At 45.5% G+C, this 26,997-nt stretch overlaps 3 protein-coding genes across 3 annotated transcripts in view; 2 read left to right on the top strand and 1 right to left on the bottom strand.

Annotated features, from left to right (window-relative positions):
• T265_02966 (hypothetical protein) overlaps window positions 1–20,574 on the bottom strand; it is a gene marked incomplete at both ends in the record, with an annotated part of 27,837 nt that extends 7,263 nt beyond the window's left edge. The window contains 5 exons of the mRNA XM_009167345.1: window positions 1,918–2,045; window positions 6,498–6,926; window positions 7,059–7,175; window positions 11,548–12,198; window positions 20,131–20,574. Of these exons, the coding sequence (XP_009165609.1) occupies window positions 1,918–2,045; window positions 6,498–6,926; window positions 7,059–7,175; window positions 11,548–12,198; window positions 20,131–20,574 (1,769 nt within the window). The remainder of the gene's footprint in view (window positions 1–1,917; window positions 2,046–6,497; window positions 6,927–7,058; window positions 7,176–11,547; window positions 12,199–20,130) is intronic.
• T265_02967 (hypothetical protein) lies at window positions 7,655–9,797 on the top strand (the record flags this gene model as incomplete). The annotated part of the gene is made up of 2 exons (XM_009167346.1): window positions 7,655–7,696; window positions 9,552–9,797. The coding sequence occupies 2 exons, from the start codon at window positions 7,655–7,657 to the stop codon at window positions 9,795–9,797; spliced, it is 288 nt and encodes a 95-aa protein (XP_009165610.1).
• Window positions 18,433–18,720, top strand: T265_02965 (hypothetical protein; the record flags this gene model as incomplete). Its single annotated transcript, XM_009167344.1, has 1 exon — window positions 18,433–18,720. One exon carries the CDS (start codon window positions 18,433–18,435, stop codon window positions 18,718–18,720), a length of 288 nt encoding a protein of 95 aa, XP_009165608.1.
• Window positions 20,575–26,997: the final 6,423 nt, after the last annotated feature.

Raw genomic sequence — 26,997 nt, 5'->3', positions numbered from 1 at the left:
GGACGTCAAAAGACTTTCAGTGTTTGACCATCGATGTCTTCGGAGCACTGCCCGAATCTGGTGGGAACACCGGATCAGCAATTCTGAAGTACGTCGAACGGTATTCAGGTGAAATAACTCACCCTCGATAGATGAACTGATCACACTGCATAGGTTGCGCTGGCTTGGCCACGTGTTGCGTATGCCAGGCGACCGACTTCCTCGAAGGGCTCTTTTCGCACAACCACGTGAAGGGTGGAAGAGAGCCACAGGCGGTCAAACAATGACTTGGCAGCGAAGTATGAAATCCACTACCAGCAAACTCAGCTGCGCTGGTCACTGCCGTTTTCCTGGATGGGGACCCCGAGACGGGCCACATCAATGGCTAGAGACATTGTCAGATATGGCCCAGTCGCGCCCTCAGTGGCGCTCGTGCATCCAAGCTATTGCCTTCAATGCATAGCTCCTTTTCCAACCCCCCTACTTGACAGCCCACTGACAGTGCTGGATTTATGCACCAATTTATCAGCTCCCGCCTGCAATGCGCAGCTACCTACCCCTCCCACCCAAAACATCGGTGAACGAAACTGCGGCAGCTACAACGACGAGTACGCGGTTATTACAGCTGACAATGATGATGATGATTGTAGCAGGCGTCGTTTGGATTTGTTTGGGAAGCATCGAACGTCTGCTGGCCACTGAGAGTGATTTTAGGTAGAGACATGTGGTTTTTTTAACCAAGGTTTCACTCTTTTTCACTATTCACATTCGTACTATTGTGTGAGTTCTCGCGGTCAAAATATGGCGGAATTGGATAAAACGTCACCGCTCTCCTACTTGCGCGTTGTGCCCTAAACACCTACGTTCCCACCATGTAACACAGACGAGAAAGGGACAAATGGTACGATCAGTTGTAGTTGGAGTCCGTATCTTTAAGTGTTCTCTATTCCTCCTGAGTAGTTTCAATATTAGAAGGAAATCATGAACTGGGGGAGGATACTGAGACCCGATAGAATTGGATCAATGAACAGCGACGGCGGAAGATTGCTGATGATATATGCAGCGTTGGAACTTGCAGTAATAATCAAGTGGTACAATTTGGAATGCAAGCCACCGGCCACGTGCACTCGCCCAAACTGTGAACTGGGATACTTGGCTAACTATCATTGTGTACTGATAGAGCAATGCATTTGGCTGGCTCCAATACGGGTCTTCCCGAGACACGTTCCAGATTACACACTTGTGCCCTCGTCGTCGACCGGGAGGAATCTCGTTTAGTTAGGATGTAATGAGACTGGAAAATCAGGCAACTACCTCAAAAGCTTGCGAGGCTCCAGTATAAAGGCTAATGAAAGGCCGAGTTTCAAGCATGCCTGAATGCAAGCAGGTTCGATCACGAGCTTACATCCAAGCAGCTTCTGTCGATACAATTGGGAAAAAGTGAGAGGTCAGTCAAAATCGGTTTGATGGTTTACTCATCAATACTAATTTTCATTTGAGAATCTGATGGTCTTCAAAATACCCCCGACAGATACAGCAGCTCGAAAGCAACGTAGAACAACCACGATCAAGCTCAGTGGTTAAGGCACGAACTTACTGACCGGAAGGTTTATCGTTCGAAGCCAACCTCTGCACCTCGAATGCTCCTGTCGGGGCATGGGCAACGTGACAGTCCTCAAGCTTCATTCATGTGGTATGACAGGTAAGCACCGAAAAAGGTGCTACAACTGTACGACCACCAAACCGTTAGGACAGCAATTCACGTAGCGACTTACAGGTAACAAACATTGCTCCCTGGAGAATGAAGATATGTTTCCTGACGAAAACTGTCGCCACTAATGTCAGAAAGACATACATACTCCGTCAAATGGTACTCGGGAAAATAAAAGCAGGCTCAACTAAAGAATCAAACGCTGAAGGCTAGTTTAAAACAGGTACCTGCAGGTGGGCTCAGCACCAAAAACTGAGAGACGAGGAAGACGGTTTGAAAAAGTAGCTTTTCTGGGCGATCGGTGGAACGATGTACTAGCCGTAGAAGTGTTGTTAGACGATGAACTCTTCTGAATCTGTGTTATAAAATAGAAAAATGATGGAAATAGTCGTAGAAGGTGCAAGGACACACCCACGCACCCAACCCCCCCCAGACACACACCAAAAGTTGCGTGTGCTGCGAGGAAGTAATGGTGAAAAATATAAGTTAATCAGATGACATGAGCAGCAGATGAAACCACGTGGATCGATTGTGCGGAATACAGTGTACATCTATTACTCCAAGGAAACGTGTCTGACTAGTCCTGGTAGTTGCGCGATCACTCTGGTTTCTGTTGGTCTTCTGCACTGCCTACAGGAAACCGCAGCGGCTTGAGAAAGCGTGTGATAGAAAAATAGTGAATGCTACAACTGCACGGATGCAAAGCAATGCCAAATTGTATAGGATATCATGCTGAATTCTGTGTCAGGGCAAGAAGAGCCGAGTTAAAAAGCCGGATTTTGATTGGCTGATACTGGAATTTTAGGCATGGCAGGCTAATCTATACTTTATGGGTTCAACGACCATCAGCTGAGTCTCAATAAACGTTGACTTAACCCTCAGTAGAATAACAGCTGGACACGATCGTATTATTCCTACTCATTATATGAATGAAACGAATGCATTAGCTATCTACTTCTCAGCAGTGTTGAATTGCTGTCTGAATTGCCTTCAAACTTCTGTTGAAATGACCCCCGAAACCGCTTCTCTTGAATCGGGATTCAACAAGGGTCCATGTAATACTCACCGGGATGTAGTCATATGCCTAGAATGAGATCAAATTACGTTTGATACAACCAGGGATACAATGTTTGGCAGTGTATGGAAATGCGATACAGGTCCTAAAAGGGAGCATCCAAAAGCATGAATGTAATCAGAGTACTGAAATGAAATGATAGTTTGAGTTCTTCAACATAAGAAGACTAGATATACTTCGCCAAAGGAAAGATGAACTACCCTATGTCGGCACCAGGTCGTGCGCCGTATATTTTCACTGAAAACCTAGTGGCTGTGTCATTTGAGCACCCAAAAGGAGGCAAACAAATCTTCCAGATGACCAATTCAGAACAGACTACTAACTGTTCCCTCCCTGTTCTATTTGAGGTTATATTATGGTAAGACACCGAAATAATTCAACATGAAGCCAAATGTAGCAACTTGGATTACGAAGAAGAGCCATTTTCATTGGCCCTGCGATGAATAATTCGGAACGATAGACCAGCTGCTGAACTAAACCGGTACCGGATATCACCAGCTACTATAGCCTAAACGGTAAAGACCTAGGTGACTGCTATTCACACAAAATGCTCACGAGTAGTTGCATAACGTGGATGCTCGATTCACGGACGAAAAAGAGTTTCCAGCCTTGTGTACATCAACTCGTAGTTCGTACAAACCTGTCGAACATCAAAGAAGAAACTCAGCTCAATCACAGACCTAATGATAAAAAACGGTCGCCTTGAATGCATGAGGCACAATTACGACAGATAGGCCTCCATAGGTTCACAATCCGCGTGTACAGTCATCCCTCTCCGAAGTAGGCTTTTTGCTGGTCTCTTGAATATTTCGCTGAAATTTAGAACCCCACATGAGATTCACTATGAGTTCCGACAACGGACCGGTTTTCGAAACGAAGATTCATTAGACAAAATGCTTGTCGTGCAAGCGACAACAGTGGCAGCCATAATCATAGTACAAGTACGCGGTTCTTACAACTGATAATTATGATGATGGAGCTCTTCATAATCTGTTTCATAATCTTTTGAAGCGCCATGCGTTGTCCACCTCACCGTTAGCGCCATTCTGAAGGGGGCGCAAAGAACAACACTCGCTTCTGTATGCGTAACACATAGCTGGGCCACCGACGTTGATGGTGCTGGATGTCTTTCGCGACTGAAGGATCCGCCGCACAACCAAATACCTGTTTTCTAATTACCTCGATACGAATCCGTTGACACCATCTGACACCAGCAACGCTCCCAAGGCATCCATTGTCTAAAACTTGAAGACACCTCACACCATCTGCATGCAGAGACCATGTCCCGAAACCATACAACGACACAGCCCTTACTGAAGCCTCGTACCTGCGACCCTTGACAACCAGTGACATGCCTTTTGACACCACAAGTGACGCGAATCGGCAAATGTGATTCGTGCACTGACATTCGACACATTTTCGTCAGAGCTAATACAATCAACGAAGTATGTTAAATTCTCCACATCCAGCGCTTCTTGAATTATAAAGGGTACGTTCAGATTCTGTACGTTGCGAAGCATGACTTTGCACTTTGAAGTGATGGGCGCACGCCGAAAGATGGTATATAATATGATGATAGTTCAGCTGTGGCACCCATTCGGTGCCTAGCTGCCATGCCACCCAGAAAAAGTATGAGGGATGGGATACTGCCAGGTTGCTCAAGCCTAGACAAGGGAAGTCGAGAGACAGGGGTCGGGTTCGAACCACAGACCTTCAGGTCAGTAAATTAACGTAACCCGTTTATAGGGAAGAACAATCGAACAGTTTTCGCACATTACGAACCAATTCGTATGATACGGGAAGATGCATTCAGTACCGCAATAAACCATAGGCGTACTGTATTGGGCTCCTTGTTCCCTCCACTAACTTTCGCCATTATTAGGTACCATATTACGCATGATACTGATTGCTTCTGAAGCTGTCTGCGCGGAACACTTCCGGCGGTCGACTGTGAATAGCCAATTCTAGTTGGATTTGTGCGTGAGTGTTGAATTAATTTCGGAAATACACCACTCACGTACGCGCAGGGAGCCTCGCTAAGGGGAGAGTATTTGTAGAGGTCACTCATCGGATTGCGCGTCACAAACACCCAAAATACGTGACAATTCCTGTCCCACTTGCAACCTCAGCCGACAATCTGTACACTGCAACTTCCCATCCATCTTTATTTACACGGCTACCACTTGCGTCACACGCCAGGCTTACGAAATTCAACCACATCAGGTCATGTTGTATTCATGTTCGTGCAAACCTTAAACACGAAAGGACACCCCTCTTCACACTGAACACAATAAATAGGCATGCAACTCGGCCCAACACACGCTCGCTCGCGCGCAGGAAGCAGGAAGACAACCACTCTTCACAAGCCCACGAAAACCTATGGAACACGTGTAGCAGCCATACTGTGGAGAAAAAACGTTCCCGCCGTCCGGACTTTCACCAAGGAACTCTCACAGGCGATACGTTCCTCTTTTGACTTGCTCCCATTTTGCATTGTATTCATTTTTATACCTATGGCATCTCACCATTGTCAACCATACTAAAAACCTTTATTAGTGCATATACCTGATTTGTGTTATGGCCATCATCGGCAGTGCACTAATAGATTCGAGAATACTATGCCCGTCAGCTGACAGCGCAGAAATATCCTTCTGTTAACAGTGGATATCACTTTAGCCCTAGGATTACGTGGTGACGACTCGTCAGTGGATAAAGCGAAAACAACCAGAGATTATTGAACTGACATAATTTCTGACACTGGCGAATACTCCGGATGTTTTCATTCTTCTCCCCCTCATCATTGCCAGCTCTAAAACATCTTGCACGGTAGTTCAAGTAGTCACAGGGTCGTTCGTCATTAGTATGGGAAAGCAGAAGGGCAAAGTTGTGAATGGAGGGAGGCAGCTAATATCATTGGATAAAAAGATAGCAGGAATTCTTGTTGGTGGGGTGATCGGAACGGGAAGTCAAAAGTTGAAGGCAATTATCTGAAAGCATGCCCGCCATCAAACGAGTGACAGCCACGTCCGTTCATGTCGCTAACCGCTTATACGTCCCCTTCCGGGGAGAGGTCGCGACGCGGATCAATTTTCTGGTACTGGTTTTCGTACTTGTCTGGCTCGTTTCCACCCCTCGGGTAGTTTCAGGAAAAGGGTTCTTTGGGGTGTCAAGCCATACGAAGCACGTGAACAAGCAAACGTAGTTTATGGAGTGTTATCAGAACACGTCGTGTGCGAGCTACTTCTTCCGAAAATACGTAACGTTGCGAATATTCCTATGTCGGGAACCAAATGCTTGCAGTCCAGTTACCAAGCTAGGCGAATAAACCAACAATCAAGTATTCGGCACAGCTCTAAACCAGTGATTCAATGCCTTCACCAGACAAGGATAATTCTCCGAGGGCAACACGGTTTTGAAAAGGAACTCGCCTTTCTACGTCTGCGAAGTCTATATGCTAGGATATATTTAGGATTTCTCCGAAATACCAGTCTTTTAGCTACTAATTGTCTCCACCTTCAGTTGAGAGCAATTCTCGAGAAAGCCAAGGGCAGTTTTGGTCAGTCCCCTTAAGCGGTTCTTCTAATAAAGGCGGCCAACTCCATTGCTCGGTCTCAAAAACAAAGGCAAAACTTGTGATCCTGTGAATAGGCAAGCACGTGGTTAGTAATAAAAAAACGCCAAACAAGAAGGTAACCAATGACGTGCCCGCTTCTTAATTTTCTTCTGTGTGACGGTCAGCGTTCGTCGTTTCTTTTTTCGAAGGGCGGCAGTTACTCGTTTTTTTATTCGTCGTGTCACCTTTCCAGTTTTCTTCGTTTTATTACGTCTTACTTTCTTCGTCTTCCGTTTTTTGGGCTTCGACGACGAAGGACCGGCTCGGAGAGAGGTTTGTGGAGATGGCTGTTCGGGGACCGTTTGCGAAGTAGACGGTAGTGGGGAATCTGACCCAGTCGATGACGAGAGTCTAATGCGCTTGGATGCTCGTGCAGCTGTAGCAGACACGGAAGAACTGGGAGCCAAGTCAGTATCAGATTCGTTGGTTCTCCCGGATATGCGTGGAAACCGGTCACGGCGGAGAGATGGTAAAGGAAGTTGGATACCGTTCTCCATTTCTGATTCGGAAGCGCTATCCGAAAGGATAAGTAGTCGACGACGGCGAGCCTGAGTGAGGGCAAAGGAATATATTTTAGGTTCAATGACTTATCAATACGCAGTAAAGTTGTCAGAAAGAGAATCCAGTTGAGTAAAACACCGGAAAATTCAAAATCAAGGGTGGAACAAATGATAGCTCACCTGCGACCTGGACTCGGCTGCAGTATCCTCCGCAGCGGCCGTCCGTCGGCCCGATCGATGATCACGTGCCTCTGCTGAGTTAGGACTAGACAGACGGAGCTGAGTCGGACCATTGGGCTGAAAATGTGAAATATTGATTTAGTAGTGCTCATCATCATCATTGGCTTACCTACACTGGAATAAGTCCACACCTTAGGCTGAAACTATGTCAGCACCGAGACATAGAACTGGATATATTATTCCTAGTGAAACATAAGGTTGAAGGAAACTCGAGGACTGTGCCTACCTGATGAGCCCCAAGGAGGGCGAAACCGGTAGTGAACTGACCAAGAGTCTTCAGCAACTTTGTGAGTAGTTTCCTTTATGAGAATATAATGCGATATCTCGAATATCAAAGCAACTGAAACATAAGGCGGCCTTTGTGCAGCACATTCCATTGAAGAATACCATAAACGAGAGAGTCAGTTGAGTGTCCCGTGAAAACCAAGTTGATAAGCAAATGAGTGCATTTGTCGTATTTCGTGTGATTTGGGTTCAAGTAGATGTTTCAAGTTGATGGAAGCTGGGGGAAAGGACCTGCCGGATGAGCCTCAAAAATGAAACCGGTCATGGGCTATAAAAAGATTTTCAGCAACCTTGTGAGTGGCTTCCTTGATGAAAATACCCTTACTTTTATCATACTTTCGAGGTAACAGCATGAAATTAGACAGTAACTATGAGCAAAGCAACATAGGGCTTAGTGTGGTTATCGATTGTCCGTAAACCAAAGAAAAAGCGCCTAGGTAAATCTGGTGAACACCGAACTTCCCGTGTCCAGATGTAAACACCGCTTTCACCTTGTCTGCCGAAGTTTCTGTTTGTCAGCATGACGTAAGCCGATAAATATACTCAAGAACCTGATCCACTCAATTATGGGAAAGAGCTAAGCAAGGGAAGTCATGGATATTAGATTTGTGGAAGCTGGCCAGCAGTTAACGATCCGGCTAAATACTTAGTTGTTGCTTACCACCAACGGGACCGCTTAGCCCTCTATTTTAGAAAGAAAACATCATAACGATTATCGGACGATGTCTCGACTGAAGTCAGACTTGAGCTGCACAAACAAGTACAAACCAAAATTCCACAAAAACCCAATCACAGGGCAAATATATGTTATCACCGAGATGTCTCCGATCCTAACTGTGAAACACGTTGGTGATAATACCCCCTTCTCAATACACCTCAAAGGGAGCAAAAATCTTCGGGCTATTTGGGACTTGCCCAAGAACTCAAGTGTAGTGTGCTTTAAGTCTTTTGTCCCCTTACACTAGTACACGCGTTTCATTACCGATGGGAATAGACGAAATGAAATCATCTAGTACTTATGTTTTGATTGCCATGACGTTCCAATGGATGATGTTTTGGGCATTTAATCTTTTGAGGATGGGCAAATTGCAGAGAAATGCGACATTCCAATCCTTCTGAATGCGTTATCTCCCCAAGAAGAACGTCAAGCATGTTACGGCTCAGTCTGGTGAAAACTTCGTCGAAAACGGCCGAAAAACACCTCCCTTCCAAGGACAAGGATAACTTTTAGCCCATTTAATCAATTGCTACGCAGCATGTTTCATCCATTAATGACATTGGAAGGAATACCCTTCGCGTGAATCATGTTTGCCCTACGTAGAAAACATATATAAAGGACGCGAACAATGCAGTTCTAGATTTCTCGTTTCATTGATCGTATCATGAGGTTTCGCTGCTCCAACAGGCCAAGTCTCACAGCCACCAACTCTCGCCACCCCACACATGTGGCCTACTCGTTGCGATGGTGATTCAACCGAACACAAGTGCCACAGAAACTGGGTGAAGAACGCACTATCCGCCAACTAATGTGAAGGCTGCAGTTAGCTCGTACTCCAAGTCTAACAGTGTACTGACGGATATATATGCCCTAGATTGTATGCATTGCAAGACCGAAGCGATCGAATCACTCCAGATACCGAACAGTGTATAAGGACTAATCCAACCATTCAATCAACCACCAAAGTTGAAGCTAGACAAGGTCGTTCAAGTAACTTTTGAGCGTTAACTAAGCAGGTCCTTTTGTCTATGAAGTGCTGGCTGAATCTAATTGACAACAGAACTGACATAGGGAATTTACCCAGTCAACTCCGTTCCTCAAGTCACGGTGAACAGATTGGTTACCTATCCCTGTTGCTTATCCGACCCCCCGAAATTTCGCTTAGACGGTAGCATAGAAATTGTGAATACTCTGAATAATGACCAAAACGTGGTTCATAGGGGGGAGGGAGCAAATGCAACCTGTAGGTCATTTCTTGTTTCATCAGTTCAGTTAAGAGCACCCTGTGGTAAAACTCTGGACTGACACAAACCCATTCGTCCATAAGAACAATGTGTTTGATGGCTGAGTAGTGGAAGAGACAAGTCTTTTGGTCTAACGATTTGACCACGGAAAAATAAAGCACGCAGCCGTCGTCGCCGTTTAGCTAGCGTACGCGCATATGTCGAAACAGTGAAGCTCGAGTGAGTTCAGTGTCCGTTGGAGCTGGTTTCGGATGGCGTCAGCGTATCAGCAACGAGGCGATTAGAAAACGGGTATTTGGTTGTGCTGCAGGCACCTCAATCCGGGAAAACATCCAGCATCATCGACTACGATGGCTCGGTCATGTGCTACGCATGCCGAAACACCGTCTACCGAGACGAGTGTTGTTCTCCGTGCCCCTTAGGCGACAATAAAACAGTAAACACTAATAAAGCCCCTGGGTTAGAGTGTCGTCACTAAGTCCCTGGGGGAACGCTTTTGGAATAGGAAAGCAGATCATCAGTATTTGGTCTCAGGGTTTCCTTATCCTGCTTTCACTTTTAAAGAGAGACCGGGTGACATTATAGCCATCCGTATTCCCTTATCTCACACTGGGAAAACTAATGGTTTTATTGCGGTTAGCGCTAGTATTTGTCGCTAGGGTATTCCTATTCATAACGCTAATGATCGCAGTGTCGCGACATGATGGTGTGAGCTACGTTCTGCTGATGACTTAGCATGCCTTAGCTTGTCATATATACGTAGGGGTCTGTCCAGTTTGCTTTATTTAGCAAGAATGTCTGGCCTTACCACCGAACCGAAGAGCCTCTGCTTGATTGGTTGCCCTCGGTAGTTCGGTTCAATTTTCCGGCTCACAGATCATAAATTGAGATGCACTGGTTTCAGTCGCTGCAGCTTCGTTTACCGAGGATACGGAAAATAAGAGAATGAGAGCCACGCGTTGAAGGTGATGGCCCAATCTGTGCATTGATATCCAATGGTTCCGTCAAAATCTCTTCATAAAGTAAGTGCAGTCTACCGGCCAGAAAAACCAGCTGTCATTTGAACGTTCAAACGAACTTCATGGTTGTACGGCAGTGAAGCATCAGTGCCAACACTGATGTTGCTGTCATTCATGATGATGATGATGATGGAGCTGATCTGCCCAAGTTGTTTGTACATGTTTCACCACCATGCCAGGAAACACTGTCGATGTGCGACTGCACCAGTAACTCCTCCACTTTTGCCGCGTGAATGGTTGTTTGGACGATGGTTGATGAGTAACTTGATTGATCCGTTTAGTGTTTGTGCTGCGTCGTGGTTCGGCTATCTAATATCTTATTAGTTCGCTGTGTACCTCAACTTCAGTAGTTTTGTTCCCTTATTCTGACCGGTCCGTTTGGCTCCATTTGCGAGTTGCGTTCTAGCCCGTCTCCCTGTGAGATACCTGCTTTCTTGACTTTGATCCATCTGCTAGCGACTTCCAATGCATTGTGATCTTATTTCCCGGCTCTTGCCTGGTTACTGGTTGTTACTGCAAGCCAATTAATATTGTCTTATGTTGACAGCCTCGAAAAATGCACTCCAGGGTCAAATGAAATCTATACGTCTTAAAAATTTGCAGGAGTTTCGCTAACTGCCGACGTTGATTTACCTAGTGATAACTATAAACCACCTTAACGCACGGGCTAGCTACTCCCATTCAAGATCTAACGATATGATCGAATGCTCAGCCTAGATTTTGGTTGCAAGCTTCCAGTGAGCACATACCGTAGAGTTTTAATTAACTATCTTCTCTGAAATGGGGTCATCGAGTCCAATAAGGGATAACGGGTATCAATATTTGACGTCGATGCTGGAATCGCCACCAGAATCCTATCTAAATTAAAAAACCTAATGGATACAGTGTGGAAGTCATTGCTTGATTAGGAAGTGGTCCTAGTTGGGGAATAATTCTTTTTATCTACCCAGGGTGTGATCTTTCCGGGGTTAAGTTCCTCAAAGGCGATCAAAGAGTATGTTGATGGGGAGTTAGACGGAGCCGTGAGACACCGCATGCTTCCCCTGTTTTGTGAAGAGAAAAACCTTACAATCAAGTACAAAGGAGATGCTAAAAATCATGTGGTCGGCTTGGTCATTCTCCGCAGATGAAATTATTTGTGGGTTGAAGAGAGCTCATCTTACCTCTGTGGGAGGTTCCAAACGCAGGGTAAGCTGATTAGAAGTGGTCGCAGTAGAAAGGCGCGTCTGACCGGTTTGCTCAGCTGCCAACTGTCGACGCACACGTTGGCGTTGAGTGCGGCGGTGCCGTGCACGGGCAGAGGCTTCGTTGAGCACACGTTCTGCAAGATTCAGTATGGTGTCCTGCAACAGGCGACTACCTCGATACCGACTGTTTGCTCGCTGACGTAAGATCCGTTGTGTAGCAGCTGAGATCCGGTGGACACCAACGAAATTCTCATCTTGGTCCTCCGAAAGTCCATCATGAGTATCATCTGATTCTAGAGCATCACTCTCTTCCGCTTCACGATCAACTATCGAGGAAAAAGGTGTCGGAGTCGTAGCCCGCCTTCTTGAAGTCCTGGTGGTTGTTGAACTCGTCGAGGTTGTGGAGTTGCGACCAATACCGTGGCGGACACAATCTGGGCAAAACCAATCCCCCGGTGGAACGGAGGACAAAGGGACTGGGAGACAATAAGTATGGTAGCCTCGATCACAGTGATCGCATAAAAGTAGATGTGCTTCATCGTCTGCGAGGGTGCAAATCTCACATGTTGTGTCAATCTCCTCGAAAGGTTCCTCAAGCGAATTCAACTCTACTGGAGGTGCCGTTACCTGGGGAAAGCATGAGATGATAAGGTATAATTATCGCCATAGTGGTATAAGAAGCTGCAAATATTAGTCAAGTAGTCTTGGAATATGAAAGTGTGAACACTTCCAAAACTTGTTTAAAAAAGTGTTGGTGTTACGGTTCGCCATTTTGGATCAGCATCTGCAGAAACGAGCGCTATTCATTGTCGAGCTACACAACGTAGGTGACCTGAAGCTCGCGGATGTGAGTTCACCGCTTCTGAACGTTTTATAAGACCAATATGTGAGCTTTGTTTTAATATCCCGTGGGTCACAATGTGCCACAAGGTGGAAAACGCAAAAATAACTTGGTTTATTGGCACTCATTCCGTACTTCAGGGGACGGATGCATGCTTTCTACGTTGCAAAGATGAATCGTCTAAGATTCTACGAGCAGACAGGTGAGCGCCGAGATATCATCTTCACGAGAATTCATGACAGCGTCCCCCGTCAGTCAAGACCTAGTGTAAACCTTCCCAAATGAGATTCCATCTCAATGCCCACCTTTTCCCGAGATAAAGTTTCGTGTGGAATTACCGTAAACGACTAACCGGACAGCATGAACACTTACAAATACACCAGGTACAGTTGAGCAACTGATGTGGGGCTACTATCCATTGTGGACGTAACCATGGGGCTGGAAATTTAATGTCTCATCTCAACACTACTATTATTTGTATAACTGTTACTAGCACCAACACCAAAGGCTAACGCCGGTGTTTCACTACCACTCAACACTGGATCGGTTAGTTCAAGTCAGATCGTTCACGTTTACACCTTAATGTCTCGCCAGGGTGCCTGACACTCTAGAATGAGATAAGTTGGAACAACTTCACGCTGCTGGAGACAGTTCACTGATTACTCGATGAGATAGTCTATCTGACTCAACTTTCGCAGGCGGATGAGGGGATGCACCAGCCTGCAACGGTCGGGATGGCATCCTCAGGTGTCCTATGGACCTCTGGAAAACGGGTCTGCGACAAGGGGCACGCACCAGACACCAGGTGCAAACACAGGTCAGCCAGCCACTAGACAGGCGCGTCACAAAAGCTTCGATGGGTTGGTCAGAAGCTGACACCGTTCATGGCTATAATTTTACGTGATTCATGGCCCGGTCGCATTTGTTTGTATGGCAGCTGTTCGAAGCACAAATCGCTAACACGGCTGCTGCACTTAGGGGGGTTCAGCTCCAGCGTGCTGTCTCCAACATAACTGAACGTCTCGCAATAGCTTGAGCGAACAGAGTTATCTTTCCTACAAAATCTATCAATACTACTCACAACCTTTCAATTCGATGTGTCATGGGTCAGATTATAATCACCTACGTGGTGCATAAGCAAAACAAAGAGTCGGAAGTGGTCTTATAGCGGCTGCTGGAGATAGGCCTCAGGACAGGCTCAAAACCAACTAAACTAGTCCTCCGTGATATTCGTTCGCATGTTCCAGGGGTTAATGTTGATTCGTTTGAATCAACCCTTCCGAACCACGAGCGCAGACCTTCAGGCTCTAACTGTGGTAAGGATCGTGCGGCCAAGTCACCCTAGATGGCTCAACACGTCATTCATAGCTAGCACAGATTATACATTCATACGATGTACATATCTGCTTCTGGCTAGTGTTCTATTTGCTGACCTTGGCAATTCGATTGTAAACATTTCAACATCAGTCGGGGTGACCATCGGTGATGAAAAACGTTTGCATACAGATCTCCAGTCTGAGAAAACAGAATATCAGTCCTCTATACAGCACAAGCATTTCTTCCTCGTATCCAACTTTCATTCTGATGCCCCCATTAATCACCCCGGTATACACTGTAAAGCCATCACGCGGTGCACTAAATTCTTTCCAGAATGGTCCGACACTAACGTAACAAGATTCCTATCACGCTACTGGGACAAATGCCAGGAAGTTCGAAAACACCAGCTCACCGAATAGGAAAAGATAGAATTCGAGCGATTCAAATATGCCTAGGTGAATAAAGTTCATAAAAAAAACATCGTACCTCGTTCGTCATTGCCTACGCTTCCGCTTACAGTCAGCAGAGAAGCACTCCCTGGTCTTTGATACACTTTTACAGCTGTGGTCACTCCATCTGGACCATTGTCTCAGTCTCCGAAATGGTGATTACTGAAGCTGTAAAAATAACTAGATGATTCGAGGCACTTAAAAAACCAAAAATGACTGCGTGGTGCCGCCTGTACAAAAAAACCAGCGAGGCTGTACTTTTCTAAAGGTAACGTGAATTCTGAACCGCAAAAAACGATGCAGAATGAGGCTATAGTGGTTCACTGTAATCAGTGTCCGCTTGGACGACCTTTTATTAATGTAATGCACCACTCTCGTAGTGCAGAGTGGTGCTGAAGAGCAGGGCGATGGTGGGATAGTCACTTGGAAAGCGGTGGATTAGTAGAAAGAACCCATCAAGTGGCTGCCCTGCTCTCCAGGATTGCTGAGCTCATTCCATTCTGCAAACATTCTGAGAGGCCAAAGCAAAATATATTGTATTCACACACACACACACTCTCTCTCTCTCTCTCTCTCTCTATATATATATATATATATATATATATAGAGAGAGAGAGAGAGAGAGAGAGAGACTTACTGGTATTTGCTGACTATGCCAAGTTAAATCTGCACACTCCGAACTATAATACTATATACAATATAATAACAGTAAATATGTAATGCATATAATAGGACGTAACATATAGTTATGCATACATGAGTCGGCTACATACAAATGTTTTTTCTCCCTCTCCTCATACAAGTCAGGCAGTAACAATCTGGCATCCTCTTCAGCAAACTACAGGGAGAGATATTACAAATTAGTGCGGTACAAAGAACTTAAAGCAACTCCAGATAGTTGTTCTCGCAAATAAGGCTGGGAGAGCGAATATACACTCATCTGCAAACTAATTTGGTTCTTTCGAGAGACTCACCTGGAACCAAGCTGAATCTCTCGTTTATGATGTTCTCAGGCAACTGAATGTGCTGCACCAGGCCGCCTCATGTTTTCAGGCAGATGAGTGTATATTCGCTAATTTCGTGCGATTTGGTTTCAAGTAGAACATAAGGTTGACGGAAACCCGGGGACTGCGCCTACCTGATGAGCCTCAAGAAGGACGAAACCGGTCGTGGGCTGTCGATGGATTTTCAGCAACCTTATGAGTAGTACAAGGCTGGGCGAGGTTAACAACAGCTTGTTTGCGAGAAAACATCGATGCGCATGAACAGTATAAACGGAAAAACCAAAAAGAAACCCAATCGAATAAACCGGTATTTCATAAATTAAGTGGGAATCTGCTTAGCAATACTATCAGGGCGCGGTGAGTTTGATCCCGGTTCATTATAAAATGCCAAAAATGCCCGATGAAGGCATTAGGACCGGGTCGGCGTGACTGACTGAGACAGTGAGGTACGGGAAAGGCGTGGGTAAACCTAAGTCATGTTGAACTTATCATAGGACCGAACACCGGGATATGGCGCTTCGCTTTGCGGGCGATAGCATTAAATTATGAGGTTTACGTTGGTTGGCTTACGTTGAACTAGATCAAACCATTCTGACGGTCACCGATATCCGTGATCTTAGGGTCAACTGATCATCTTGTATAGTACCCAACATCCAAACTGAGTATGAACTGCGACCTCGGCCACGGGCTTCCAGAGGACTGTAGATTTTCAGCTCCATTCCATTGCCTCCTGGATCGGACCCTCTAGTCAGAGGTTTCAAGTGAGGCCCCTTAAGTGAACCCTCCATCTCGTCCTGGGATAGTAACTTGCCCATGGAAGGGACAATGTTCTCACTCCAAGTTTTCTCGCATTCTACTGCTATTACTATGAACTCAAACACAACCAATTCTTCTTTGAAAACACGACCTCTGTCTCACACAAATTTTGTACACCGAAATTCCCCTCTCAGCACATTTACATTAAATTAGTCTTCTGTTTATCCCAGTACATGATCGAACCTTCACATCACCCGCAACAGTGCCTGCGATGGCTCTCATTCCTGTTTTTCGTCCATGTACTCCCTTCAATCCTACCAGTTTCAATTCCCGAACACTAATGCACGTAGGCCAAAAAGTTGGTCTAGCAGATCCGCAGAGACACTCAAGTTGAGGCATGCTACCCCTCAGAGACACGCTTGTATGACGACAACTCAGTTACTTTTCTAATATTTTGGTATAACTCTGAGACTGAATTTCATTTACATTCTGCCTAACACTTCACAACTACAAGGACAGGTCAATCAGACTTTCCAATAACCTCGAGTGACAGAGCTTAGGCTGCCTTTTAGACTAGATTCCAATCGACAGTCGATTGTGAGCCGTCAATCTTGACGGCGTCCTGTAAGGTAGAATGAATGCGATTAGGAAATCGTGTTTTATTTACCGTTTCTCCCTGCAAAACGGAGCTTCGAAACAAGTGATGCCGTCGGCGTCTCTGTGACCTGTTCCTTCGAATAATCAGGTTAGATATCATGTTTTGGCTGGTGATATGAATACCAGCATAAGAGGCTTAGCCTTGATGTCAGCTTAGGAGGACGTTTCTTCTGCGATATTGTCCGACGGAACAAGGGTGGCAGATACCTTGGCTTTTGCCGATCATTGTCCGTCCGTTGCTGGTTCCGATTTTCGGCGTTCGGTACACCGATTCCACAACCATCGTTCTCCGTCACCAACGCAGGCACGGCCTCATACAGATCATGTCGCTTTTAGTTATCGATCACAAGGCTGTGCCCAAAAATAACGCTGCTACTGGTCAACTTGTTTAGACTGCAGCCATGCACTGCCAAGGATAAACGTGTTGCTGTGCTTCGCCGGTCGCGAAAAAGCGGCTCCTAAGCCAAACCCGAGGAAACCTAATCCTGAAGTGTTGCCCACCTATCAAAACAAGAACTACGTTGATTTGATCTCACCCCTGTCCGATGGTTTTGAACTAGGTTAGACAAGCTGAATTATACTATTCATCCAGCTAGCCTAATTAGTTATACCCAAACCCAACTCAGCAAGGTATACAGAACATCCATCGACCCTGCCCAACTGCTGACGAGCGTAAAGAGCTACTATACGTTCCACGGGTACAATTTTGCTCTTGAAACGAGCGAACTAAGAGAAGCATAAAAACGTTCATGAATTGTGGTGTTGTGGGCATGAACCTGAGATGGAAGATGCTCCTGCATCCGTTCATTTTCGGACGCTGTTTTAACGTATGTAGGGCTAAGCAACAAGGTGTTACCGAAACTATGCGGCCACAAACAAATTTCGGAGGCGGTTAAAGCTTTGGGCTAAAAATTCCAGCCACAGTTAAATTGGCCACCAATATCGTTGTTGCGCATTATACATCAGATGTTCGATCTTGGCCAATTTCCTTGAAGTCCTACACAAGGAGATGAAACAAGAACTCACTGAATTGAAGCAACATAGAGCACAGAATCCTGATTAACACCCACCGGCCTCATTCAAAGACAATGGAGAGCGCCCTCCCTTGTTCTCCACCGTTTGGCACGAAGAACAACTTCTTTGTTCTTGGGGAGATTCCATCGTGGTCTCTATTTATGAGGAAGGACAACGGAACGATTGTGCTAACCCTAAAGGGAGCGGCTTCATCTCCACTGTCTCCGAAAGGTTATTGTTCGTAATTATCCGGTGGTTACGTCAGTAATGTGAATACGGAACATGCAAGCAGCTTCTGACCTGAGCAGAGATGCACTTACAGAGGCTTCACCACTGACAGATGCTAGATTACAGCCGTGTTTACTACTGCTCTACTGCATTTGTAGAGCGAAATTGTGGGAACGTCTGTCGAGTACTTGACAGATATGTGACTTTTCATATAACGGTAGCTGGAGCACAAATATGTGGCGAAACATCGCATCCGTTCCCTTGTCCAGTGTAATACGGAGTTCTTTCTCCTTCAATTTTACGGCTGATGATTCATTAGAAACATCGGTCGAAGACTACACTACTAACAGTGCGGTTGAGCTGCTCCTAGGTTTATCTACCAGTGGATATGCTATAGTTAGTAATAGTGCTGTATGATAGTACTGTATGAGAACTGTTGAACCACATAGCGATCGAAGTGCCTCGTTGAGATGTCATTTGCGCCTTCGAAGTGTAAAGTCGGCTCCAAGGATTGGCAAGGGAGTGCGAATTAGGCATCTTGGAGGAAGCAGACCACTTTATTTATTCGAAGATCAGCATTACATCTGGTAAATGAATGGATAGTAAGAGTACATCTACATCTGCCGACATAAGATACCTCTGGCACCGATGTACCATTGGTCTTAGGTTGAAAGAATGTGCTTACAATGCCGCTCCACGCGCCGCCCAAACATATTTTTCAAAACGTGATCGACTAGTACTGAATATCTCTGGCGGCTGCAAGTCTTTGGCAGACCTTGTCTGCGAATTTTCGCGGGCGCCCGGTGGCGACATCTCGCGAGTAATAACGAACACCGTCGGCCCCTCTAACCCACCTATAGAGATTACACCTTTAAAGCACTGATTACGCCAACAAAGTCCTATTATACGTGCGTCATCACAACGCCCATGGCGCCGCTATTCGCATGCAGCTGGATTAAGTGACACAGACGAAGGAGCGGGAAATCATTGAGGTGGAAAATAAACACTGAGAACTTGACTGATTACTTAGGAAAAGGTTCCTAGCCTGGATCCGGAGAACACTGAGGTGACGTGGTTGGAGACAGACACTGGGCAGTGGCAACGGAAGGTATCCATTCAAAAGCCTGTCCGTTACGAAACATATATTTAATTCCAAACAATGAAAAATTAAGGTTTGTGCAGCTGGACAAAACATACTACTTAAAACGCTGTTGGAAACTCGGTGACAGCAACAGTATAAGTACGGTAAGGTACACTTCAATATCTTGAATACCGTGGTAACTGAAGCATAAGGCGGTCTTTTTGTAAAAAGCTTGATTGAAGAACATCTTAAACCAGGAAATTAGTTGGGCCTCTCGTTAAAATCAATGTAATTCACAAGCAAGCGCACTGCGCACTCCCTGCTCTCTTTGCTTTTGTGCAGAAAATCAATCAGATCGATTTATCAGCTATACACCGCCTGCCATAGGCACAATCGTTCCACCTGCTACTGTTTATCGATATGTACATATATTTCTGAACAGATATTTTATAAATATGGCGGCACACAAATGAGCGAAGGTTACACAATAAGGTTGCCCTTCACATAAAAAATGGTTGTACACAAAGAACTGGACTGACGTAACCCCATAGAAAACCACAGCGGCAACATTAGTGAAAAATTTCAACATTCCGAGATCATTGTAGCTAAGTGTTCAGAAGAACGTAAGTCGATAGGGTGATTGTCATATGAAGTAGGTAGAATTAGTCTCTCGAAAGATGCCAACTAGCTATGCAGCACTGGCTGCGGAAGATCCCTACGTCATGATCAATACAAATCTGAAGTGGGCTCGGCACATGAGTCGTATTAGTCCAGATAGCTTCTCTTTTCTGTAGCCAAGAAGTCTGAGACTTTCGCATTAAATAGCTGACTTGCCTTTCAAGCTCAAGCGAGGAAAAAGGCTTAAATACATTCCCAAGAGTATTCAAGATCAAAGAGTAATAGTTGCGTTGGCCTAAGTATGTACAGGTCAACATCCCATCCAAAAATTTAAGTGTAACGATACAATGTAAGTTATAAGACATGAAAAAAATGTGGCATCTTCTCGGGGCGTAGCTGCAACGCCAACTGAAGAGAACATGATAGCGTTGATGAGCCTGGCTAACCTAGTCTAGACGAGAGGATCAGAAAAGCCAAGATCGGAACTGACCCGCGGACCCCACAGTCAGCAGCGACTACCTATACCATTGAGCAACTTCGAGTTCTGTTCCATTTTTTGTGGGATGAGTAAGATCAAAAACTTCAAAAGCTTACCCGTTTGACGATTGGACCTCCGACCGTATCGGACAGTAGAATAAGTTCAAATGCGCCGCGATCCAAGGGACATTCGTGACGTACGCGAGACCATTCCCGTAAACACACATAACAAAAGGTATGGTTACATGATTCTGGGGTCGCAATGGGCTTCTGCAATGCTTCACAACATATGGGACATTGATTAGATTCTCCAACCGTGACGATCTTGCTCGCCGGACCTAAGGGGGTTTTGCGCACCACTACTTCCGTGAACTTGACCGAACAACCGATGGCTGGGCAGGTATATTCATCGGACGAGCCCTTTGAAGTGCTCCAGTCTTCGAAACAGGTAGAATGAAACACATGTGTACAACCTTTGGGGGAACAGTTTTCTTGCATAACAACCCCGTTGCACAACGAGCAGGATGGATTGTTGGTCTTGGCGTTGATGAAGTCGAGCATCTGAAAGGTAAGCGTAAAAGTCGACAAATCAGGATGAGATATATGAAAGCCGTGTATTTTTCCAAACCGGTGGATTATAACGGTTATCAAAAGCGTGCTTTTCCCTCCGGAGACGGACATAGAAGAACAACCACGCAGCAATAAAGGGTTGTTCATGGAAAAGACGTTATTATGATGGGGACCAATCTGCAATCTGAGATTATCAGGTTCCATCCATATGCACCAACGATGATTGTGTTTCGCGCCAACATAACTGGCATCAGCCATGCCACAGTTTCTGTCCCAAATTACAAGAATGTGTGGTGATATAACGGTAAGACACCGTTTCTCCATTGTTGTTCCAAGTAGTAGTGATAGCACGCTTGCGCAAGCTGACGTGAGGGAATCAATAGTCCTATTTGGTGGACCCGACAAGTGAACGACGTAAAATTCGGCGAAGTTATGTTGGTGGTTTATTAATCGTACATAAACTCATGTTGTAGTGGTCAGATTGACTGCACTAGTGAAAGAAAGAAAGCGTTCAGCTGTAGCACCCTTCCGGTGCCTAGCTGCCATGCCACCTGAAGGGAGCACGAGGGCTGGGATACTGCCAGGTTGCCTAAGCCTAGACAGGGGAAGTCGAGAGGCACAGGTCGGGTTCGAACCACGGACCTTCCAGTAAATAGATTCACGCTCTAACCATCTGAGCCATCTAGTAAAAAGAGATGTAAATAAAATGTACAGTAAATGTAAAGTAATGTAAATGTGATGTAAGATGTAAAGAAAATTTGCAAATATTGCATCCTCAGAAAGGTAGCCTGAACGGACGAATCAACCAAAAAGTTACATATGCTTGCTTTTTGACTCCGTTGATCGTCAGGGACTGTGAGCCACGAGTATATATGGTAGTGCTCTAATAAATGACGTAGTGCGAAGATGTAATAGACGCAGCCTGTACCCGGTCAAAATCTCACTTGATGCTCAGCGAGTAAGGTCCTCCAAGACGCCGTAAGATGATGAAGAATCAGTGACGCCAGAAACCCTGTTGCAATGTTAATCAAACTGGTACCAAACTGGTTACCATATTCACTGCCAGTAACCTTTTCTAAAAGCGTTCCACAACTCCGAATGCCCCTCCCTGGATTGTGAGATGTCCAGAGTGAACGCACGCCGAAAAGCGTGACCTAACCTATTGTGGATACACGGCGCATTCCAAAGAAAGGTATGACTTTCGTCAGTTCATCAGAAAACATCTGTGCTTTTTTCCTCTATAGAGACAAGAATGATGTTGTCTACATATTCCAGGTCGATAATGTTTTCATCGACGGCCACCTGAACACTAGACTTTTAAAAAGCTTCCAGGATTCGTCTGATGTCCTGGTCCAACACGAAAGTAGATAGGAATGGAGAGAGTGGGCATTCTTAACGGACACCAATTTGTGAACGGAAGTTTTAGAAGAGCTCTCCGTATACCGTCACATGCCCACAAATCGGGGGACAAAGAACTTCTTACGCTCACAAAACTCAAGGGGTATTCCTTTCTGAGTAATCGTGTTAGAAACAGACCGATATACTGATTCAAAGGCGCTTTGGATATCCAGGAACACTAAGACTGTGGGTCATTATAGGCACGGTGTTGTTCCAACACGACGGAGTGTCAAGCTTTGGTCAACGCTGTCCCTACCAGACCGGAAACGCGCTTGCTGCCCTCGAGTTAGTGTTTCACGAGCCACCATAGGGTAACAAAGCACAAGTGACGCCAGCAGTCTCATTACGATCATGGTTAAGCTGATCCCCCTGTGGTCACCAAATTATCTACGAGCCTCTGTTGTAATAACAGGCAATATCGCCTACTCTCTCCAGTTGTCTGTGACCATCTCTTTCAAATTACAAGCAGATCAGACGAGCGCTGTCTATGGATTTCACCCCAGGTGTGGGTGGGAGGTCATCCAGAGCAGAAGCTCCGGAGAACATATGCAGTCATAAACCTCCGAGGCTGTAGGGGACTCCACTTTCACCGTACAGGGTTCCTGTATCAACTGTGGGCTCCAGATGAGTAGCAGCAGGTGGCCACGATAGCTATTGTTCAACGTATTCGGCCCATTGATCAGGGCCTTCTTTATTAACTCAAACAGTTTTCGAGCACTGTCTGGGCCTCTTCCATTTCCTTGCCCGTGTCCACCAAACTTGACGGTAGGCTCGTACGCTCAATTTCACTTGACGTCGGATAATTCGTCGGGTCTAATTATGTTGGGGACCGGCTGAGACATTTCTCTGAGATTTAAGTAGTGCCATTGTTTGGTCTGATATCTAGTGCTTGAATGGGTCTGGTAATGACGTGTCAGGGGCAAAACTCCTAGCACTATGCATAGAGGTGGCGATGTCGTCTCAGTATGAATTCACATCTGATGGTGGGTGTCATGGATATCCTCTGTGTTAACATTGTCGCTTCGTATTAACCATGTTTTAGAGTTCAGTTTCAGAATACTGTACGTCGGTTCTTAGACAGGTAAAGCGCTATCCATTCTACGCTATTCAGGTTTGTCCTCGCGCTCAAACAGAAGCGGTACTCTACCTGCAACAATTTACTTGTCTAATAATACAATGGAACGGGTGCTGTGACCCACACAGACCCGAATTCTTCCGACGCCACAATGCGTTGAAATAATTCATTCTGAACTTTGCAAACGTTTCTGGACACTGCCGAATCGGTTAAGCTAAAGAAGCTCTGATTCATTTTGTCGATGCACCTGCATATGTTTACATAGCTGACTGTCCTGATTACGAATCCGCTATTAGTATACTTGAGAAGTTGTACGTTTGTCCTAAGACTGTAATTTATGCTCATCATCTTCTACAAGCTTGCAAACAGTCAAGATGTTAACCGGTTTGTTCAGAGGCTTAAATCCCTGGTCAAAAGTTGTGATTTCAAGGCGGTTTCCGACATTGACCATCAAAAGTAATGTATACGCGATGCTATGATCAACGGACTTCAGTCTGCTTGCATCAGAGAGACTTCTGGCTCGAAATAAACTCACTTTGAGTGAAGGACATGAATTTGCTGGGTCATTAGAATTGGCCCACAAACAAGCTCAGTTATACTCTCATAACCAACCGATATCATTTTCTGCGGCTGCAGCAGCTTTACAGACATCTACAGTTACCCCTTCACACTCGATTCCCTCTGATTCCACACAATATCTCTTGTCAATCAATTCTTAGATATGTTATTCCTTTCAGTCGTTCCAGGCGTCCACGATCCAAATACCCCGCAAGAGAAGCGGTTTATAAATCATATGGCAAAACAGGCCATTTTCAGCGTATTTTTCGACCCAAGTCTAGCAAAAATCACTCAAACTGCACGACGGATTCTGCCTTATCTTCCTTATTGACTGCTGCAGCCCCGAACTGCTTGTCCCGCACGGTGACCGGCACAAAGGTAAATGGAATATCGCTTCAGATTTTCATAGACACAGGAAGTCCGGGCAGTTATATACCTCCTTTGGTAGTTCTTATGCATGTATGGAAGATGTACGCTAACGAGTCTGCGATTATCATGGCACCTACCTCTGTGATGTGCTCAACTAGCGGCTACTGCTACGCATCCGTCGATTACAGGGGTACTACCTTAAAAAAAATCTAGCTATTGGTGTTACCCAATCTATGTGCTGACGTAGTGATAGGCCACGGCTTCCTTGGTCTACACAACAAAGCTGAAATCATCTTCGGTGGTCCATTCACCTTCTGCGGTCTTACTGGTGCTATCTCTTACTTGTGTTAACCTATCACCTGATCGCAAGCCTATTGCCGCAAAATCACATCATAACCCGAGTTAGCCAACTACTGGGTGAAGGTATAATTGGACCTTCGAAGTCTCCCTGGAGGGCGCAATAACTGATCGCCAAAAATCCAAACCACAAGGGACTCATGGTAGTGGACCACAGTCAAACGGGGCGAGTTGGTCCAAGTGATTAGAGCGCGAATTTACTAACCAGAAGGTCCGTGGTTCGAGCCCCACCTCTGCCTCTCGACTTTCCCTGTCTAGGCTTGGGCAACCTGGCAGTATCCAAGCCCTCGTGCTTCCTTCGGATGGCATGGCGGCTAGGCACCGAAAGGGTGCTACAGCTGAACGGTCTCACAGTCAAACCATAAATCGGCTCGCATACCTAGACGCTTATCCGTTACCGCGATTGGACAAAATGATTGGAGAAATATCCCGCCATACTGTGTTTAGCACCTTAGATCCTCGAGTACCAATCAGTGCGAAAGACAAACTGTATACGACTTTTGAAACATGCGGACTGTTTCAGTCCCGTCGTATTCTTTTCGGTGTAACCTACGACGTGTCATGCTTTCAACGTACTATTGACTGTATAATCAAGTCTGAGAACTTAAGTGGCACCTACGCTTACATCGACAACGTCACTATTTGTGGGACTATCTAAAGCGAGCATGACCGGAACCTGGGATCTCTCTAAGTAATAAAAAGTATGGAAATAACCTTAACTGCAAGAGAAGCATCATAGCAGCGAAATAAATACACCTTCTCGGCTATGAAGTCCCTGAAGGAACTATCAAGCTAGATCCTGGACGAATGTGCCCTATTCGTCAACTCTTTCGTCCAAATGACGCTAGATCCCAACAACGAATTGTTGGTATGTTTGCTTATTATTCGCAATGGACACCATGCTTCTCTGAGAAATAAGACTCTCAGACTTCTCAGAAGACTTCTCACAAATAAGACTTTCTACCGGAGCATGTGCAACAGTCCTTCGAAAATTTAAAGAGGGAGTTAGAGAACGCTATGGTTGTGACAGTCGAGCATAACGCACCATTAGTTGCCGAGACGGACGCCTCATACATAGTCATTGCTGCATCACTGACTCAGAACGGCCGACCGGTGGCCTTCTTTTCTAGAACACTGACACCGAGCAAAAAGAATCACTTCACCATTGAGAAGGAGGCATACGCCATCGTCGAATCCATCCGTAAATGGAAGCATTATTTCTTCGGGAAGCACTCCAAACTTATCACTGACCAGCGGCCAATTTCCTTTATGTGCGGTGTGTCGCAGAAAAGCAGGATAAAAAACGATAGAATCCAGCGGTGTAAAATGGGACTTTCTGCTTTTAGCTACGATGTCAGCTACAGGCCTATAAAAGACACCTTATGCGTAACTTATGCGCCAATGTGATTGGTAATAACAAATCAAAAGAAATTCATAATTCCTTGTGCCATCCCGGAATCACTCGTATGTATCACTTTGTTCTTTCCAAAAACTTGCCGCTTCCCCTCCAAGATGTCCAAAACGTCACAAAATATACGGTTTGTGCCGCTCTGCAATTTTACAAAAGATCCCGTCTAGGCTCATCAAAGCGACTCAACCATTCGAACTAATTAGCGTCGATTTTAAAGGACCCCTGCCTTCTGTTACTTGAAACCGATATCCCCCTACTAGTGTTGGAAATTTTTTTCGTTTTCCGTTTACATTTCCCCGTGCAGAAGCATCTGCATCTACCTTTACTAAATGTCTATGTGAATTATTGCCTATTTTGGTATGCCTGCACATGTACATTCGGATCGTGGCTTCTCATTCACACATAACGAACTGTCCACATCGCTACATGACAGAGAAGTTTGCAGAAGATGAAAAAATGCATATATTCCCCACGGAAACGGGAAAGTCAACGGGCCTCAATAGGACACTTTGGAGCGCAACCCAGCTCAGACAAAAGACGATAAGCCATCAAATCTGTCACTGGGAGTCGGCTCTATCAGAAGCCTTCCACTCTATACGGTCCCTTATCTGCGTCTCCACGAATACCGCTCCAGATGAACGAGTGTTTCGGTTTTACCGTCAGTCATCCCGTGGTTTGTCTACACTAACTTAGCTAACTACTCCAGGACCTGTTTTACTGAAAAGATTTGGCAGTGCCTCAAAGTATGGATCAATCGTGGGGAAGTCGAACTTATAGACTGCAGTCCACATAACATACATGGTCGTTTTCCCGGCGGGAAAGGAGGCACCTTATCCATCCGCCATTTCGCTCCTTGTGGTGATCGTACACGACAATGAGTTCACGCGTACAGCATCTAGTGAAGGCAATGACGCTAGGCTGTTTCGGAAGTTCATCATCATCATCATCATCATCATCATCATCATCGACAGCATGACATCAGTGTTCAACACCGATGCTTCACTGCCGTACAACCATGACTTATTTGAAAGCCTTATTGTAAAGAAAACAATAAAGGTGGATGGGGGAGGGACTTAGTGCTAGCCTAACACAATCATTTCGACGTGCCGACACCTCCAGAAATTCACTCAGGCAATCTGGATAGAAACTGACAACAAGAACGCCACTAACATCGGTTGGCAGCCATATCTTCTAGTGTCTCCAACCAGGCACAGTGAGGATCACGCGGTCCCCATCCTGGAAGGCG

This window comes from Opisthorchis viverrini (assembly GCF_000715545.1).
Source record: "Opisthorchis viverrini unplaced genomic scaffold opera_v5_39, whole genome shotgun sequence".
Lineage (NCBI taxonomy): Eukaryota > Metazoa > Platyhelminthes > Trematoda > Opisthorchiida > Opisthorchiidae > Opisthorchis > Opisthorchis viverrini.
This window is presented reverse-complemented; position numbering and strand designations above follow the sequence as displayed.